Consider the following 17429-nt stretch of genomic DNA (forward strand, 5'->3'; position numbering starts at 1 on the left):
TTTTTTTGAAACGGGAAATGCAAGATTTCTTGAGGAAATTGATTTTGGGAAGGAAGAGAATATAAGGAATGTTGTTTTTGAGGAAGAACGTGTCACTAATAGTGAACAAGTTCTTATGCCTATTACCATTCAAGGAATAAATTTGATAATAGAAGACAATGTCCAGAATATTGTCCCTGACAATATTTCAGAACAAGACAACAATGAGGTTCTCCCTCAAGTACCTATAAAACAAATTCAACAACCTCAAGAAGTAGAAGCGCATTAAGGAGATCCACTAGAGAGAGAAAAAGTGCAATTTCTGATGATTATATTGTATTTCTTCAAGAACATGAGGATGGTATCAGGTTAACAGAAGATGATCCATTGAACTATTGTCAAGCCATAAAAAGTTCTAACTCTCAAAAGTGGATCGATGTCATGAAGGATGAGATGAAGTCTATGCATGATAATGACGTTTGGGATCTTGTCCAATTACTTGAAGGTGCGAAACTTATTTGTTACAAATGGATATTTAAAACCAAGAGAGATTCGAAGGGTAATATTAACTGATATAAAGCTCGTCTAGTTGCTAAAGGCTTCACTCAGAAAGAATGTATTGATTATAAAGAAACCTTCTCTCCAGTATCTTCGAAGGATCCTTTTAGAATAATATTGGCACTAGTAGCTCATTTTGATTTAGAGCTACATCAGATGGATGTTAAGACTACGTTTCTAAATAGTGACATTAAGGAAACGATCTATATGGTGCAACCGTAAAACTTTGTGTCAGATGGCTCAAAGTCAATGGTATGCAAATTAAAGAAATTCATCTATGGGCTTAAACAAGCTTCTCGTCAATGGAATCATAAATTTCATCAAGTTATTACCTCGTATGTTTTTAGGCAAATAAAGTTGATGATTGCGTGTACCATAGGTTCAATAGGAGTAAATTTATATTCCTGATATTATATATCGATGATATACTGCTTTCTAACAGTGATATGGGACTATTGCATGAGACCAAAAGATTTCTAACGAAGAATTTTGAAATGAAAGATCTTGGGAAAACTTCCTTTGTATTAGGTATTCAGATATTTAGAGATTGCTCTCAACGTATCCTAAGGTTGTCACAAGAAAGATATATAGATAAAGTCCTAGATAGATTTGGCATGAAAGACAATAAACCAGGTATACCCCTATAGCTAAGGGAGACAAGTTTAGTCTCGAACAATGCCCAAAAATGACCTTGAAATATACAAGATGCAAAAGATTCCTTATGCATCTACAATAGGAAGTCTAATGTATGCTAACTTTGCATATATCTTGACATAGCGTTTGTCATTGGATTTTTAGAAAGATATTTGAGCAATATTATAATGCATCACTAGAAGGATGACAAACGTGTTATGCATTACTTAAAGAGAACAAATGAGTATATTCTCACTTATCGGAGGTCTGAGAATTTAGATATCATTGGGTACTTTGACTCCAATTTTTTGGGTGTCTAGACAATAGACACTTTACCTTTGGATATATGTTTGTCTTGGCTGAAGGTGCTATCTCTTGAAAGTCTGCTAAACATACGTTCATAGCTCCTTCAACCATGATTGCGGATTTCATGGTTTGTTTTGAAACATCAGGCCATGACATATGGTTGCGGAAATTTTGTCATTACCTTATGTGTGATTGATGGTACTAAAAGACCACCAAGAATTTATTGTGATAGTAAGTCCACGGTTCTTTAATCCAACAATAATAGGAGTTCTACAAAGTCAAATTTTATTGACATCGAGTTTCTGGTTGTTAAAGAAAGTATTCAAAATAGACAGTTTCTTAGAACATATTGGGACAAATTTTTTGCTAGCTAATCCACTAACTAAGGGTTTGGTACCTAAAGTCTTTCATGAACATATTTCTTATATGAGTATTGCTCCTTATGATACATTAGTTAAGTGAGAGTCTATATGTTTATGATTTACTTTGGATGTCATATATTGTTTAATGCATAATAAAGTTGATGGTTTATTATTCTATTTTGAACTTTTGTATTGTAACTATTGTGTTGCAAATAAAGACTTTGGATTGATCTCACTAAAGAATAAAGAAGGTCAGTTGGAAATAGACATGTTTAAGATCACATTGCATGAAATTTTCATATCATTCATCCATATTTGATCTATGTCATTTAGTATATTAATATGGTGATCATCGTGGTTGAGTCACGTTTGAATGTGATGAAGGTTGTGATAGTTTCATAATTGATATATGAGATTGACCAGATTGTATGAAGGAGAATACGTGATATGATTGTTTCAGGAAAATATGAAGCCCAAGTGAGAGAGTGTTAGAAATTCATAATTTCTAATTAATTTGAGCATCATATATTTAATACAATTATATTGCTTATTTATTTTGGATTTCAAAACAAGTGACCTAATTATTGACAACCTATAAGACTTCTAAAATTGATAACATATATGAGTTTAATGAGTGGATACTCAAACCGTTGACCTATAGGGGATAATGGAAACTCTATATGTTAACACATAAAGAACAGTTATGATTCTCAATACACCAAATCACAAATAGTTTTCAAATCTCTCCATCAGAGAGAAAATGAAGGTCCCAAAAGGATTTAAGGATTTGGTTGAGGAAAGTCATCATACCAAAACTCTCTCAAAAGTTATACCAAAGGAGTATATCAAAGAACATAGATTCAGGGATTCAAGTACGACTTTGTATCCTTGCTTTATATTATGTGTGAGGATCATGATATTCAATATCTTAGAATTAGTATTTCACCAATCATGAGGAAATATCTAACAATGTTATTTTAGAATAAACATAATGTGTCCAACCTTTAAGCATATATACTGATAACATTCCCATTGAGTAGGTAATAATCAATACCAATGTTATGCCATTCATATCAATTTTCTTTTTGGCTACAAACACCTTATACTTGTTCATCACTTAAAAATTAGGATGTTATCTATTCAATGGAATTGTAAACAATAACAAAAGTAGGTGACAATCTCAATAGCTCTCAGAAGATAATTGCACTGATCATCCTTACTTGTCCTCATGTTATATGTTACTTCATTCATTGTCTTTCCTTCTTTCAATTCTCATCCCTTCAGGAACATGGACTGGCAAGGATGGTTGACAATGTCGATCGATGAAAAATGCAGCCTCCGGGAATCGACTGAATATTTACGCCTTGGGTTGAAATATAAACTCTTTGAAAACAGAGTATCCAGCAGCAACTGCAATTCCAAGCCTTGCAAGAATGGTGACACTGTAGGATGCCCCCTCCTCAAATGTTACTGGCTTCTGCGGAATATTATAGGTAGGAGCATTAAATATTTCCTCCTCAACATTCGCAATGTCCTTTTTGGTCTATCAAACAAGTGGAAAATAAAATTTTAATTGTGAATTACAACAAGAATATGTCAAGAGTAACCAATACATATTGCAAACCACAATTGAAATCATCATCTTTGGTAAATCACACACTTCAAATTAAAAAAAGGGTCGCAGTGCATTAGGCTCTCACTAATGGATTATGCAGCAACCTTAACATTGCAACCAGGCTTACTTTCTTCATGTTAAATAGTAAGAAGTTTTAATTACACGGTTCCACCTTGAACTTTTAAGGAAAACTAAAGGTTCCACGATGATTCCTTATTTCCTTCGTAAAACCAATCACAGACCTATTCAGCAGTTTTGCTTTGTTGATTGGATGGTTATGAAGAAATGAACTTTGCTATGGAGATTGATACTTGGTTTTCTGTAAATCCACCTGCCAAACATTAAAGAACACATAAAGAAGTGAGTGAGAGAAAATGAAAGGGGAAAGAGCTTGAAGTGAAGGAAACTTCTTCAAATTCTTAAAACCAATTAATGTTGGTGGGAAGCATGGAAAAGCTACGTACAAGTTAATGTTGGGATCCACAAAGAGGGTTATGTTTCCTCGATAAGGATCATCTGTCCATTAATTTTTCTGTCTCTATGTCTCGAACCAATCAAACATCACAAAATAGTATTAAAATATTAATTTCTGCTTTTATAATTTTTCTTTTTAAATGAATAAAGCTTTATGATTGATTTGATACACCAAGTGAGATATGAACGAGGACACGTGATCTTCATCGTATGCTTCTTACCCTTAACTTCAAAACTCTAACGGGTAATATTAAAGATTTATACATAATTCTATCATCCATTACTATTGATTAAAACAGATATTTCAAGAAGCTATGGACTTAATTTTTGTGTTGGCTTTTAGTTTTTTAAATTTATAGAAACCAAAACTAGTTTAGTGGTTTTAGACTTTAGTTTCAAACTTGTACGGTTTGGAGTTTTAAAGTTATTGTTATGCTTATAATTTCTTAAATGTGACTACCCATGTCATATGTCATCTACTAATGCTAATATTTAATGTCCATCTTTACAATTGTTACACCCTCCACCATATTAACTAGTACCTTACTTTTTGACGTGTCCCTTTATTTGGAGTGGTTGTCTAATTGGTGGTGACCGATGATTGTGGTAGTAGTTTTGGAATGGGATAAGCTGCCTCACTATTTTATGTTCCATTATGTCCCAACCTAATGTAAAATTGTCATCTATTTAAAAAGAAAATTCACAAATTATAAAGTAAATTTTTTATGCTATTTGATGATGTTTGATTGGTTTGGTACATGGGGATGTGGTCTTTTAGGGACAAAGGATCCTCATTAGGGATGACAATAAAAACCGAACTCATGGGTACCCGCCCGAACCGAACTCGAATTTAATGGGGAAAATCTGATGTGATTGGGTTCGGGTTTTACCCGGGTTTAAATTTTGGCTTTGGTATAGCAAAGACCATAACCCGAACTCGCCCCGAAGTAAGGTAATTCAATTTAAAATTGAAATTTTTATCATTTGCAATTGTTTTTAATTTCTAATTTTACTTTATATACTATTGGATCTTCAAACATAAAAGAAATGAAATAATACAAGAGAAAATAGAAATGTTAGAGAAAAATTACACGAAAATAATATCATATTTTCCTTAATACTTTATCATTTTCGGGTTCAGGGATGATATTTTTATTTTCAACCCCGTTGAGTTATGGTTCAGGTTCGAGTTTTGAATTTCGAGTTCGGGTTTGGGTATGTGCAAACCCGACCTCGACCCGCCCCGTTGCCATTCCTAATCCTCATTCGTAGTTTTGATCGTAGAGGTTGGAATGTTGGTTGTAATTTAAGTGGTGGTAATTGTGATGGTAGTGATTATAATGATAATGATTAGGGTGAAGTTGATGGTGATAATGATGATCGTTGGAATGGTGGCGATAATGATGATCATTGGAATGGGGTGAAAGTGGAGGAGGTTGTGATAAGTGACGATTCTAGGATTTAGAGGTAGGATGTGCAACATAGGTTAAAATTAAAATAATAAATATCATCAATTAAAAAATGAAAATACTCATGTCAAAATTACAAAATTTAAATATATTTAATCAAATAAAATATATATTTCATAACTAATCTCTATGTGATTTCACATTTTGAAATTGTTGAAATATATTTACTTCGTTGTCAATGTTGTTGAACACTTCTAATCAATTATAAGTCACTAGATAGTTATTCATTCATGCATCTTCCATTCGATTACACAATCTATCTTTTACAATTTTCATAGTTGGAAAAACTTTTTAAAATTGTATTGTTAACTTCAAAAGAAGATAAATTAATGAGAAATAATGGTCTTCCACCTCCAATCAACTTATCTTAAGATTATTTATTCATTTTAAAGAAGCAAATTTCACAGTATTATGCATATCAGTGATATACGTCTCAAGTTGATTATCAAACATCATAAAATCAGTTGAACAAAAAATCTTATGGATAAAACTTTACAAATTCAATCAGTTTTGTCATATCAAAACTAGAGAAGAAGTCAGCTAGACTCAAACAAGACATATAAAGAAGCAACTGAGTATTTGTCTTGAATATTTGATTATGAAGTTCTTCGAGTTGCATATCTATAATATTATAAAATAATTCATTATAATAATGATTATTTATTTTTCACGAAGCATGTCATGTCACTTACAAAAGAATAAATTTTGGGCTTGTAGAATTTTAAGTAAGAGTGTAATATATATGCAATGCTTAAATATTGATAGTCACTAGATAATCTATCATTTATTTAAATTAATTTTATTTTAAGAGTAAATAATGATTAAATATGGATAATGTAATAACAATGTATAGAACTCTTACACTCTCAATATATATTTTTTTTTCTATAAATAATATTTTTTTTTTCCAAAAAAATTCCAGGGTGTGCAATGCACACCCTCAACACCACATAGCATTGTCACGGGTTGTGATGATAACTAAGGTGCTCGGAGTGGTAATGGTGGCAATATTGGAAGGTGGTGGTTGATGTGGTAACTAGAATGGCGAGGTTGTAATTATATTGTTGGCATTAGTGATTGGGGTGGTGGTCATAATGATCATCAGAAAGTAGGTCTCATATTGTGTATTTCATTTTTTCAAGAATGATTTAAATATATGTTAGGTTACTTCTTTTTTGCCACTTGATTTTGAAATTGAACCTTAACATTGGTGGTGGCCTGGACAGGTTGGGGTGATGGTGGTGAATAAGGAGGTGTATGTGGTGATGATTGGGATGGTAATAAAAGGAAATAATTTTTAAGCCAAAAAACTAAAATAATTAATATATTATTATTTTTTTGAAATTTGAGGTGAAATAATTTTGAAAATAAGTTTAAATCATCTCAACTCAAATTTCACCACACGAATTTTGTTTTGAAAATACACTTCAAACCCAAAAAAAAAATCAGAAACTCAGTCACTCCAAACGAGACCTTAGTTCTTTATCTCTTGTTCAACACATATTTCCTACACCTTTCATGGAAGTGAATGATATCATTACTGCTTAGCTAGTTAGTTGTTATGAAAGCTATATAATTTATGTAGTTTATCAAGTAACCAATAATTTATTTATGTGAATTTTCTCACTATCTTTATCTCTTGGGTTGCAAGGATGTTGATGTTTTTATGTCATTTAATTTAATTGGTTTTTATAGAAGGGGCAAATGACATAAATAAGAAAAAAGGATAATAAAAATGTGTGTGTGGAACGTGAAAACCGAAAGATATTTAATGAGTTTTCAATCATTTCTTGAACTTCTCTTAATGGGTCTTGTATTTTTTTTAATTATAAATATGCTTTTTTTCTTTTAAAGGAAACTAGTAAAGTACTCATGCATTTGCGTGTAATAGATGATCATATACATATATGATGAATATTACACGCAAAATATACCTGACATAAATATTTTAAACACAATATTTGTGGAGTATACCATAATTATACCAAAAGTATATCAAAGCCACATATATTGTTTGATTTTATGTTCATGAATCAAACCTGTAATTAGAAATGGTATGAAAGAATTAGTTGTTTTTGTATGAAATTAATGAAATGAACAGTAATTATTTGCAATATGGTGTAACATGTTAAAGTCTTGGAATATGATGTTAAAATAAAATTTAATAATAGATGAATATGATTTTCATTTAGTAGTAGGTGTTATAGCGGTACATGATTAGAGGTTTTGGAAAACCTCCTTGAACACAACATTTATCGTTGTGTTGAAAAAGCAACATATAGTTGCCCATGGCTGAAAACTGGTCGAGGTAGATATAATCCAACACATGCTAGTGATTGCCCTTGTGACTTATTGATTGTCATAGCATATGAAACAGACAAAGGAAATTGTCTCCTTGTTAATTTGAAAGGCCGTGATGAATGAGATGGAGACAAACTCATTCGTGGAATATAGAAGATCTTCCCAACATTTCTTCCAGTCATTACCTTAGCTTCAATGACATGGGTTGCTAACCTATTTACAATGATTCTTGTTCCATTGCACAAGCCTTCAGATTGATCTAGATTTCTCAATAACATAATTGGTGTTCCTGCCTTCAATTTGATTTTGTGGTTAGGCAATCCTGAAGTTCTGAGGGAGTTTAGAAACTCGGGAGTAAGTCCTTGGAGAGCCTCATTGTCATTAGACTCTGATCTATTAATATAATCTGCGCTTAGATACTCTCTTTCATCACCTTCATGTCAAACAAAATGTGTTAATCTTCACATAATAATATTTATGAATATGTAAAAGAAAAAAGATTGAGTGGTCTACTTGGGATCAATGATAGGACATAATCATTTATTTCATCAACTGTTTCAATTGTTGACGCCAAAATAGCTCTACATTGTAGGAATTCCTCATTCATGTATTCATCAACAAAATTTGGATAAGTACTTTTAACTATAGCATGAATGAGATCATCATAATTAGTTATTAGAAGGACATAAGTATTTTTCTCCACTTTCACTTTTTTGTTTCAAGCCAAAAGAAAATAAATAAGTGAGAAAAACTCAACATCTACCTCTATATGTTAAATTTGAATCTCATTCGTTAACCATGGCCAATTTTAATAATATAACTACTTATTTCTTCCAATTGAGTACCATTAGGAGTAGTTGCACGAAGACACTACTCATAAAAGACAAACATATATTAAATTTATAGTTAAGTATCACATACAAATCTTATATTCCTAATTTATGTATGATTTCTGGTTCTATTCACTTAAATCTAGACACGTAAACATTAATGTATTATTTCTATAAAATAAAATAAAAACAAAAACGTTATTTTTATTTGTTGACAAACTCTGATTCATCTTAAGCTTTGGATGATGTTAAAAGTTCAATTTTTGAATGTCATTTATTCTTCTATTGTTAGATTGGAACTCCTTTTATGCATACAAAACAATAGTTAGTAGCTTGTGTCTTTTCGCTATATTAGTTGATCAAGTTGGTTAGCCTTCGTAACAGTTTATCCATTTTAATTCCAACTTAAGGTTGAAGTCTATACTTTACCTAAGTTTAAGGGGGTCTTAAACGAAAGAAAAACTTTTGTGAATATATCTATGCCGTAATAATTAATAAATGATTGACAACATCTTAAAAATTTAAGTTTAATTAAATTTTATTGTTAAACGAGAACACTAAAAAAATACACATGTATTTAAATATGATGTATTCATTTTATCTCCATACAAGTTTTTCGCCCATAATAAATCTATTTTTAGAATCCGTTAGTTAGAAGTCGTAAGTATTATCATTGACTTAGCTAGCGTGTTGCATATGGTTTATTATTTCGTTAGTTGTTTTATATGGTTAGTTATTTGTTATAGTCCTAATTTGAGTTTTTGTCTTTAACCCATCAACTAATAAAAAATATCACTTTCTCTTTTTTTATATTACCAAATTAATCTTTAGTAATTTTAAATTATTAGTTTTTAATATTTACAATGTCAAACCACATTATTCATTTCGTTTGTTAATGTTAACAAATTTGTCTATATGGTATGTTAAGTGCTAACGTGGTTTAAAGTGACGATTTCATGTTAGAAAATTCTGTCAACTTAGTTAAATGATGTTGTTTCAATTTTTTTAAAATAAGATACAAAACGATGTTATTTTGTGTCATCTTCTTCCTCCTCACCGAGTTTAAGAAAAAACACTTATTCTAGTGCTTACGATTATTTTAAGTATCATATTAGTCCCTATTGATAAACACAAAATTTTGAATTCTAAACGAGTTTTTTTACCTCCAAAAATCAAACTTCTTCACAATAAACTTGTAACTTATGTGATTTGGACATGTATAAAGGAGCCGGTAGAAGTCTCATTAAAGAAAAAAGACCAAATGGAGGCCAGGATGATCCAATTCGTATAGGAAGAGGTAGACCAAAAAATACATAGACGAAACAATTAGGAAAAACATAGAGATCAATGTTTTGTCAATTATCATGATTTATCATAAAAAATTAAGATATCTTTCAATCTATAAACCCAAACATACCTAGTAAGTATTATTCTACTCATCCAATTAATACATTCATGTAAGTTGATAAGTAGATATAAATAGAGTTTTTTTTTTTTGAAGTTTCACTCAAAACCAACTTATGTCTATCTATTTTTTTGTGGCAATATTTATTTCTACCTATGTATATTTAAAATTGCTTTGACTGGAATTCAAGAAAAAACACTATGTATATATAAAAAAGAGAGAAAAATGTATGTGGATAGCATAATTTTTTTTATAAATTGTCAGTACATTATTCATCATTTATATTTAATCATTATCGACTCTTTAAAAGAATAATGATAACAAATAAATATTACAAATATAAAAGAGTAAATTGCATTAATATATCGTGAGTTTTAGTGAAATTACACAAATCATTCATCTTTTTAAACCTACACTAACCACCCATAATTATATATAAAAAAATGACAGTAAGTACCTTGTGTAAGAGAGATAAGTATAATTTTCTACACAAAAAATGTTGGCAAATATAATTAAGTCAAACAAAATATGTTATATTATGAAGACAAGTCAAAATAATACAAAATTCAATGTATATTCATTCTTTTTAGTTCTTTACAAATCCCATCAATGATGATAAAGATGTGTTTAAACTACTCTTATATTATATTGTAACTAATATAATGAATAGACATTGACTTTTATACTACTTAAATTTGTCTTCATAATATACTATATTTTGTTTAACTTAATTACATTCGTCATTATTTTTTGTTTAAGAAATTACATCATGTATTTCTCTTACATGAATAGTCAGTATAACGTATATAATTGGATGTGATTTGTGTAAGTTTAAGATATGATGGATGATTTATATAATTTTACTAAAAAAGATGGATGATTTATACAATTTAAAAAATTACATCATATATCTTTCTTACAATAATATTCATAATAACGTATATATAATTGGATGTGGTTTATGTAAATTTAAAAAATGATAGATGATTTATATAATTTTATTAAAAATGTCATTACATGTGAGTCATCTATAAATAAAATAAGCAGTGGATATTTTGAATGAAGGAGGAACTCAAAACAAGTGGGTCTATGTTAGAACCTATACTATGAGCCCATGATAAAACTGAAAAGTATATATAAGAACAAAGAACCTACAGAAAGGAACAAAGAAAGCAAGAGGCTAAAAACAAAAGGTCTGTTCACAACACTGGCACACACTATTTCGTGTCACATGCGGCGAAGCGAATCCTTAAAACTTCGCCACTTTTCTTCTTTCTTTCTTCACTCTTTAAATAAAAAACCTCTCTTATTTTTTCATATATATTATTAAATAAAACAGAGCTTTACAACGTTATTTCTCTTCCCATTGATTTTTCTCTCCACCTTCATAATTTTTGGGTCCTCAAATAAATGCATTTAATTTATTAATTTTATTACTCTTATCTCATTAAATTGATGAATTAGTGCATTTTGTCTATTCTTTTTTTGCTCATATTCCCAAGACTGAGTTTTCGTCACTATACACTCTCACTCATTCTTCTTCTTCATTGTTATCCTATGGCATAATGAAATCTCTTCCTATAAAGAAAAAGTTTGTATTTAAATTAAGTTGTTATTTTTTCTGTTTTTGTTTCTATTGTTAAAGCAAAAATTAAATGAGATTATGATTGACTTATCTTATTTTGTTTAGAAACAAAAGCTGATAAGGAAAGTTGATGGTTTTTCTACATGATGATATATATATCAAATAGTTGAGAACAAATAGATAAAGTTTTCATTTCACTCTGTACGGAAAACAATGTCTTCTTTTTCATCATCTTGTTCTTTCACAAATCTGGAACGCATGCTTCAATGTTTCACACCATATGTGCCTAAGCAGATTTTACCTAAGGTATGATATCTTACAATTCATATAGCCGCAATATTTTATTTTATTCATATAGTTTCATATAGCTGTGATATTCTATTCATATAATTATTATTCGATTCATATCTTATTTGATTTTATTTTGTCATTGGTTTCATCTGAATTGAATAAATTCTGTCAACTTTTTGGGTGCAAACAACATTGTTCTGTTTTTTCTTCCTCTTTGGGGAAGTAGATTTTTTTAATTTAAATCAGTTTTTTGGATTTTTTTAAATATTTTATCAGAACTTTTGGATTGTTTTTTTTCTCTCCCCTATAAATCCTCCGCATTGTGGGTAATCTGTAATATCTTGATTTTCGCTTTTAATTATCTGACTAGGATTTGTTTTCAAAAATTATAAACTACACGTGTTTTTTATTTACTTTATGTTAATGGTATGACAAATCAATAATCCTTGATTGATATGGTTTTTTTAAATTGAGCCGACATAAAAAAGAGTCAACGACGTGGTAAAGGAAGGTCAATCAAATATTCTTTGGTTACCAAAAAAATATCCCTTCTTTACTTATAAAAATTCCTTAAACATATTTTTCCCCTATAAGATTACAAACGTTTTACATTATTCGTATCTGCTAACCTTTTTTGTAATCATTTTTTTATTAATAAGTTAATAAGGATGAGTCTATTATCTCAATCACATCATCATTAATTATCAATAAAAAATATCCCAACAACCTCGAAACTAGACCGTATATAAGATATTATGCTTTAATGTATATATTATCAACACTTACTTTTAGGATCAAACTTGTCAGAATAAAAAGTATTAGTTGGTGAAATTTGATTTTGTGGAAGTTTGTAATAATTTAATTATGAGAGCCAAAGTATGTTCTACCTACTTTTGTTAAGACTAAGTTAAAAGTTGAGAGATGAATTAATGTTTGTCCTTACTTCATAGTTAATTTATCTTTTTGAATTTGGATTTGACTTTAGATCTGAAACTAATTTGACATTAAGTATTGATATAGTCAATTTTTAAATTCTATTATAGACCTGATTAGATATAATGTATATTAATTTTAGGTAAAATTTCCTCAATATTATTTATTATTATAAATATGTAATTTGACACATGAAATGATATACATTATTAATCATGTATATATGATTAAAAAAATTAGATAATTAATATATTTTTGACAAAAAAATATGATATTAGTCCATAAATATTTGAATAGATAAACACAACAAATGAGTACTCACAAGTAGAGACATGTCATGTTTAATCTCTACTTAACTTTAAATATTGACAAACTCTAATTTTTCATGGTAACCCTACGAAGTTATAGCTTTTAGGATAAAACTACCTTAAGAAGCTTATTGCCACGTGATTCACGTGGCTTCAGGCCTAGCCATACTTAGTAGATCCATATCCTTTGTGCCAATATTTCAGGGGACCACATATGTTGTGTTACTTTGTATATAATTTCACATAATATCAATTATGATTATTTGGAAAAAAATTATTTAAGTTAAAATTATAATTATTAAATATTTTTCTGACTAATCACATTTTTTTGACATACAACGTGTCACAAAACTGTGGGACAACATATGTGCTCCCAAATTTAAATCATCATATTCCAAGTCAATTATATCTCATAGTTCATGTATGAGAAATTATCCGCACATTTAATTAAAATTTATATCTATATTCATAACATTAATAATATGTATTCAATATTATTGATTGAAAAAGGTTTATTCGTACATGTCAGCACCATAGTATAGTTTCAATTTCAATTGTTAAGTTGGTCATGTAAATCTTAAATGTGGATGAAAATAATCATTAATGATTAATTTGACCAATATTTATTGATCAACTTAATATTTTCATTTTTTTAGAATTAAATTAATATGTGCACAAAAATTAGGAATTAAAATAAATCTTCACCCGAAATATTTATATTAAGAATTGTACTAATTTTTAAATTATCATTTCAATGACGGATATTTGATTTGTTGTGGATTATAAAAGTTATCCCGATAGAAGAGTTATCCATTACCAATTTACCATTACTATACTTACTATAATCATGTAATAAAAAAATACTTAGTGTGATCCATTTCTTTTTGCAACCATTTATTTTTCCTGAAAAGACGTGGCCCACTAGGATTTTTCATTTGCTTGTTTTATGTTACACATAGTTTTTTTTTGATACTTTATAAATATGAACTATAGATTGATTTGATGATTTATAATTATTTATTTAAAAAAATTAAAATCTATAGAGTTAAATTTTTGGAATGTGACATGTTACTATTTCTTTCAAAATAGTTGTCAAATTAACTTTTTTGTTCTAGTAAATGGTAGAAATGGCTATTACTTTAGTTCCTTTGAAGATTTACCATGTGTTATGCAGAGTTGCATGAATGATGTGAATAAGCAATGGCTGCCTAGTGGTAAGGACAAAATCGAATACTTCACTCTGAAAGATCTTTGGGAGTGCTATGAGGAATGGAGTATATTCGGTGCGGGTACACCTGTAGTATTGGAATGTGGTGATACTCTCACTCAATACTATACACCATATCTGTCTTCCATCCAAATCTATACCAATAAGCCTGTTGAAGTTCCTACCCCAAGGTATACCGAAAACATTACTCTATACGAAACGTGCCAACAAAATGGTGTAATGTAAGTAATGGTCTTATTCTGTTTTAGGAATCCGAGAGATGGTGACCATGGTGTTGAGTTTGAATCCGATTGCTCATATGATTGTAGTGGAAGTGATCTATCTGGATCATCGAGTAAATCTGATTCGTATAGTGATGGTGGTGGAAGTGCTGATCTATCTAGATCACCATCGTCATCGGCGAACAATTCTAGCAAAGAATGGGATGATATTTCCTTTGATTCGACCTCTGATCAGGTGCCCAAAGGAGATATACTTGGCTACCTTGATTTTGAGTACACCGAGACAGCTCAACCTTACTTGAGGGTTCCTTTAGCAGAGAAGGTATGCTTTTAAACTGCTAAGTAGTATTCTAAACTTTTAGGTTGCAATGCAGATGGTCTTATTTAATTGTGTCACTGAAACAAGAAGTTTGTGCTGATTTTTTTCAGATAGTTGAGTTAGCTAAAAGTTATCCTGCATTAATGACGTTGAAGAGTGTCGATCTTTCCCCGGCGAGTTGGATGGCTGTTGCCTGGTGAGCAAGAACCAGTTATTCTTTTTATACTGAAATTTCATTGTTCTTCAAATTGAACAACTTGTAGTGACTAGTGAGTGCACCTCGTGATAATCTGGCTTTGTTTTAACCTGTAATTAGTGGATAAAACTATGAAGGAAAACTTAACATCTTCAATGTATAGCAATGTTCCATAATCATACAGAACTGAAGTTGGTAGAAGGATGCAGGTGGTTCTGTGTTTTTCATAAATTACATAAACACAAATATTAATTTTAGTTTTAATCTAGTTCTCTATCATGAAAAGATTATACTGCTTGCTTAACCATTTCACGCCGGAGGTGTAAACAAATTTCAGTTATATGTTGAGCAATGGGATGGTAAGGAAGCTATCCCAAAAGTTTAAGAAGTCTTGTGAATAGTTTTCTGTGTAACAGTTTCCGTGATAGAAAGATCTTATACTGACTTATCATCATTGAATAGGTACCCAATTTATGCCATACCATGTCAGCCAAATGAAACATGCTTCCTCACTTACCACTCACTGTCATCTTCTTTTGAAGGTATTCTAATTTAGTTATTGGCTTCTTCTTTTCTAATCCGTGTTTAGTATCTTTTCAGAAATCAGAAAAACAAATATCATCCTTACTTCATGCTATTTCTTTTGAGATGATAGAATGTACACTGGTAGTATCTTTTATGTGTACTGAATTATTCTTGCTATGTTTTTGTGCATTTTTGTATCCTCTTTTATGTATTTCATGATAAATACAGTGTGCATGGGTTCTTTCTATGTGCAACTTATGTCACATTTATATGAGGCTTGTTTGTGTTTCTCATTATTCAAAATGTGCATAGGCCTGTCCTCTTCCCCTGATTTTTGGGTTAAATATCATGTGTTCTTTGTGTTTTGAAGGAACTACTCACCGTCTCATTTCCAATAATTGAATGGAGTGATATATGCTTGAGATTCAATACAACAATAATCCAAGATATCAATGACATCTCTTTTGTATAAGATTTTCTTCCGGCCTTAACATGCTTCTTATAAATTGGTCATGTTTCTGTCCAATTTTTTTGTCAAGAGAACTTCTCCATCCAATGCCAAATTACTTCTTAAGAAATGTTGGTGTATGTTTGATGTATTTTAATGAAGAAAAGGGAAAAAGTAAGAATGATTTCACAGGAACCAGATATTCCTTTTGCAAAACATGCCTGAATTATGGTTCTTCATATTTATCGTTGACCCATGTCTAGGATGTGTGTTGCTAAGTTTTTCCTCCAACATTTTGCATCAATAAAAACACGTGACCATGATTAGATTTCAGTCTCATTCCTATCGAACTTTGTTGTTGGATGAGTCAGTATATCGAGTTTATATCTATTTCTTATTTTTGTCTGCAGATTGTGCAAACAAATATGATGAAATTGATCTACAGAAAGATATACGTTGTCCAAGTGGATGGGGAAGCATAGTAGGAGAGAAACTTGAGAAGAAGAACAGTGATTGTATATGTCTCTCCCCTTTCGGGTTAGCTACTTACAGATTTCAAGGAGATGTTTGGCTAAGCCCTTCACATGATAATGAAAAGCTATCTGATCTGTTTGGTGCTGCAGAATCATGGTTGAAGCAGATCAATGCCTCACACCATGACTTCAATTTTTTCAGAGACAATAGTACCTTGTAAATCACTAATCCATTGCCCTTTTATTAGTTTGGTAGTCTAACTCTCTAGTATCAGAAGTTCCCCTAGGTGCAATTCTGAAAACTTTCAGAAACTAAGGTTATATGTCATAAAGGATGTATAACCTATGCAAGTTGAAGTTTTATTTGTGGGGGTCTTGTTTTTTTCCTTGAATTTTTTTGGGTTATGTGCTTTCCTATTAAGGATAGCAGTTTGAAGAGGTATCTAAACTTAGAACTTTTTCTTTTGTATTCTTGTTCTTTTTTTAATAGGTGAGTTTGGCATATCAATAAGTTTTTTTGCTTAGTAATGATGAAGTCACATAATCAAATCCTAGAAATAGCTTTTATATTTATGAGAGTAAGATTTTGTATATCTACTTACTCTAGACTCCACTAAATTATAATTTCGTAATTGAACCATGTTTTTTCCTCTTTTGATTCGCTATAAACCTATGGGACATTTGAAATAATTTAGATTTTATTTGGTTTTATGATAGGGAATTATGAAATTGAAGTTTGTAAATATCGTTTTTGTTGGGTAAGTTCACATAGAAACTTTTGAAAATAAGTTTTATTTTTTCTAATTTATTTAATTTAATTTTTTTTTGGATAAGTGTTAAACTAAACTACTTAAAAGCTCGAAGTTCTCACATAATCTAGGATATTTATGATGAGTGTTTGGATTTGTAAATATAGTTATCTGATATACAATATGATTATGAGTATGTGGTTTGTTTGGGTATGTGATTC

General features: G+C 30.1%; 1 protein-coding gene across 2 annotated transcripts; it reads left to right on the forward strand.

Annotated features, from left to right (window-relative positions):
• LOC109346187 lies at positions 11528 to 16916 on the forward strand. Of its 2 annotated transcripts, none has more exons than XM_019585605.1 (6): positions 11528 to 11823; positions 14224 to 14447; positions 14586 to 14820; positions 14928 to 15013; positions 15476 to 15555; positions 16397 to 16916. In XM_019585605.1, the coding sequence occupies exons 1-6, from the start codon at positions 11731 to 11733 to the stop codon at positions 16678 to 16680; spliced, it is 1002 nt and encodes a 333-aa protein (XP_019441150.1). In that variant the 5' UTR covers positions 11528 to 11730; the 3' UTR covers positions 16681 to 16916. The 2 variants fall into 2 exon arrangements, with proteins under 2 accessions (XP_019441150.1, XP_019441149.1); XM_019585604.1 differs by having other exon boundaries at positions 11534 to 11823; positions 14526 to 14820.

This window comes from Lupinus angustifolius, chromosome LG04, assembly GCF_001865875.1.
Source record: "Lupinus angustifolius cultivar Tanjil chromosome LG04, LupAngTanjil_v1.0, whole genome shotgun sequence".
Lineage (NCBI taxonomy): Eukaryota > Viridiplantae > Streptophyta > Magnoliopsida > Fabales > Fabaceae > Lupinus > Lupinus angustifolius.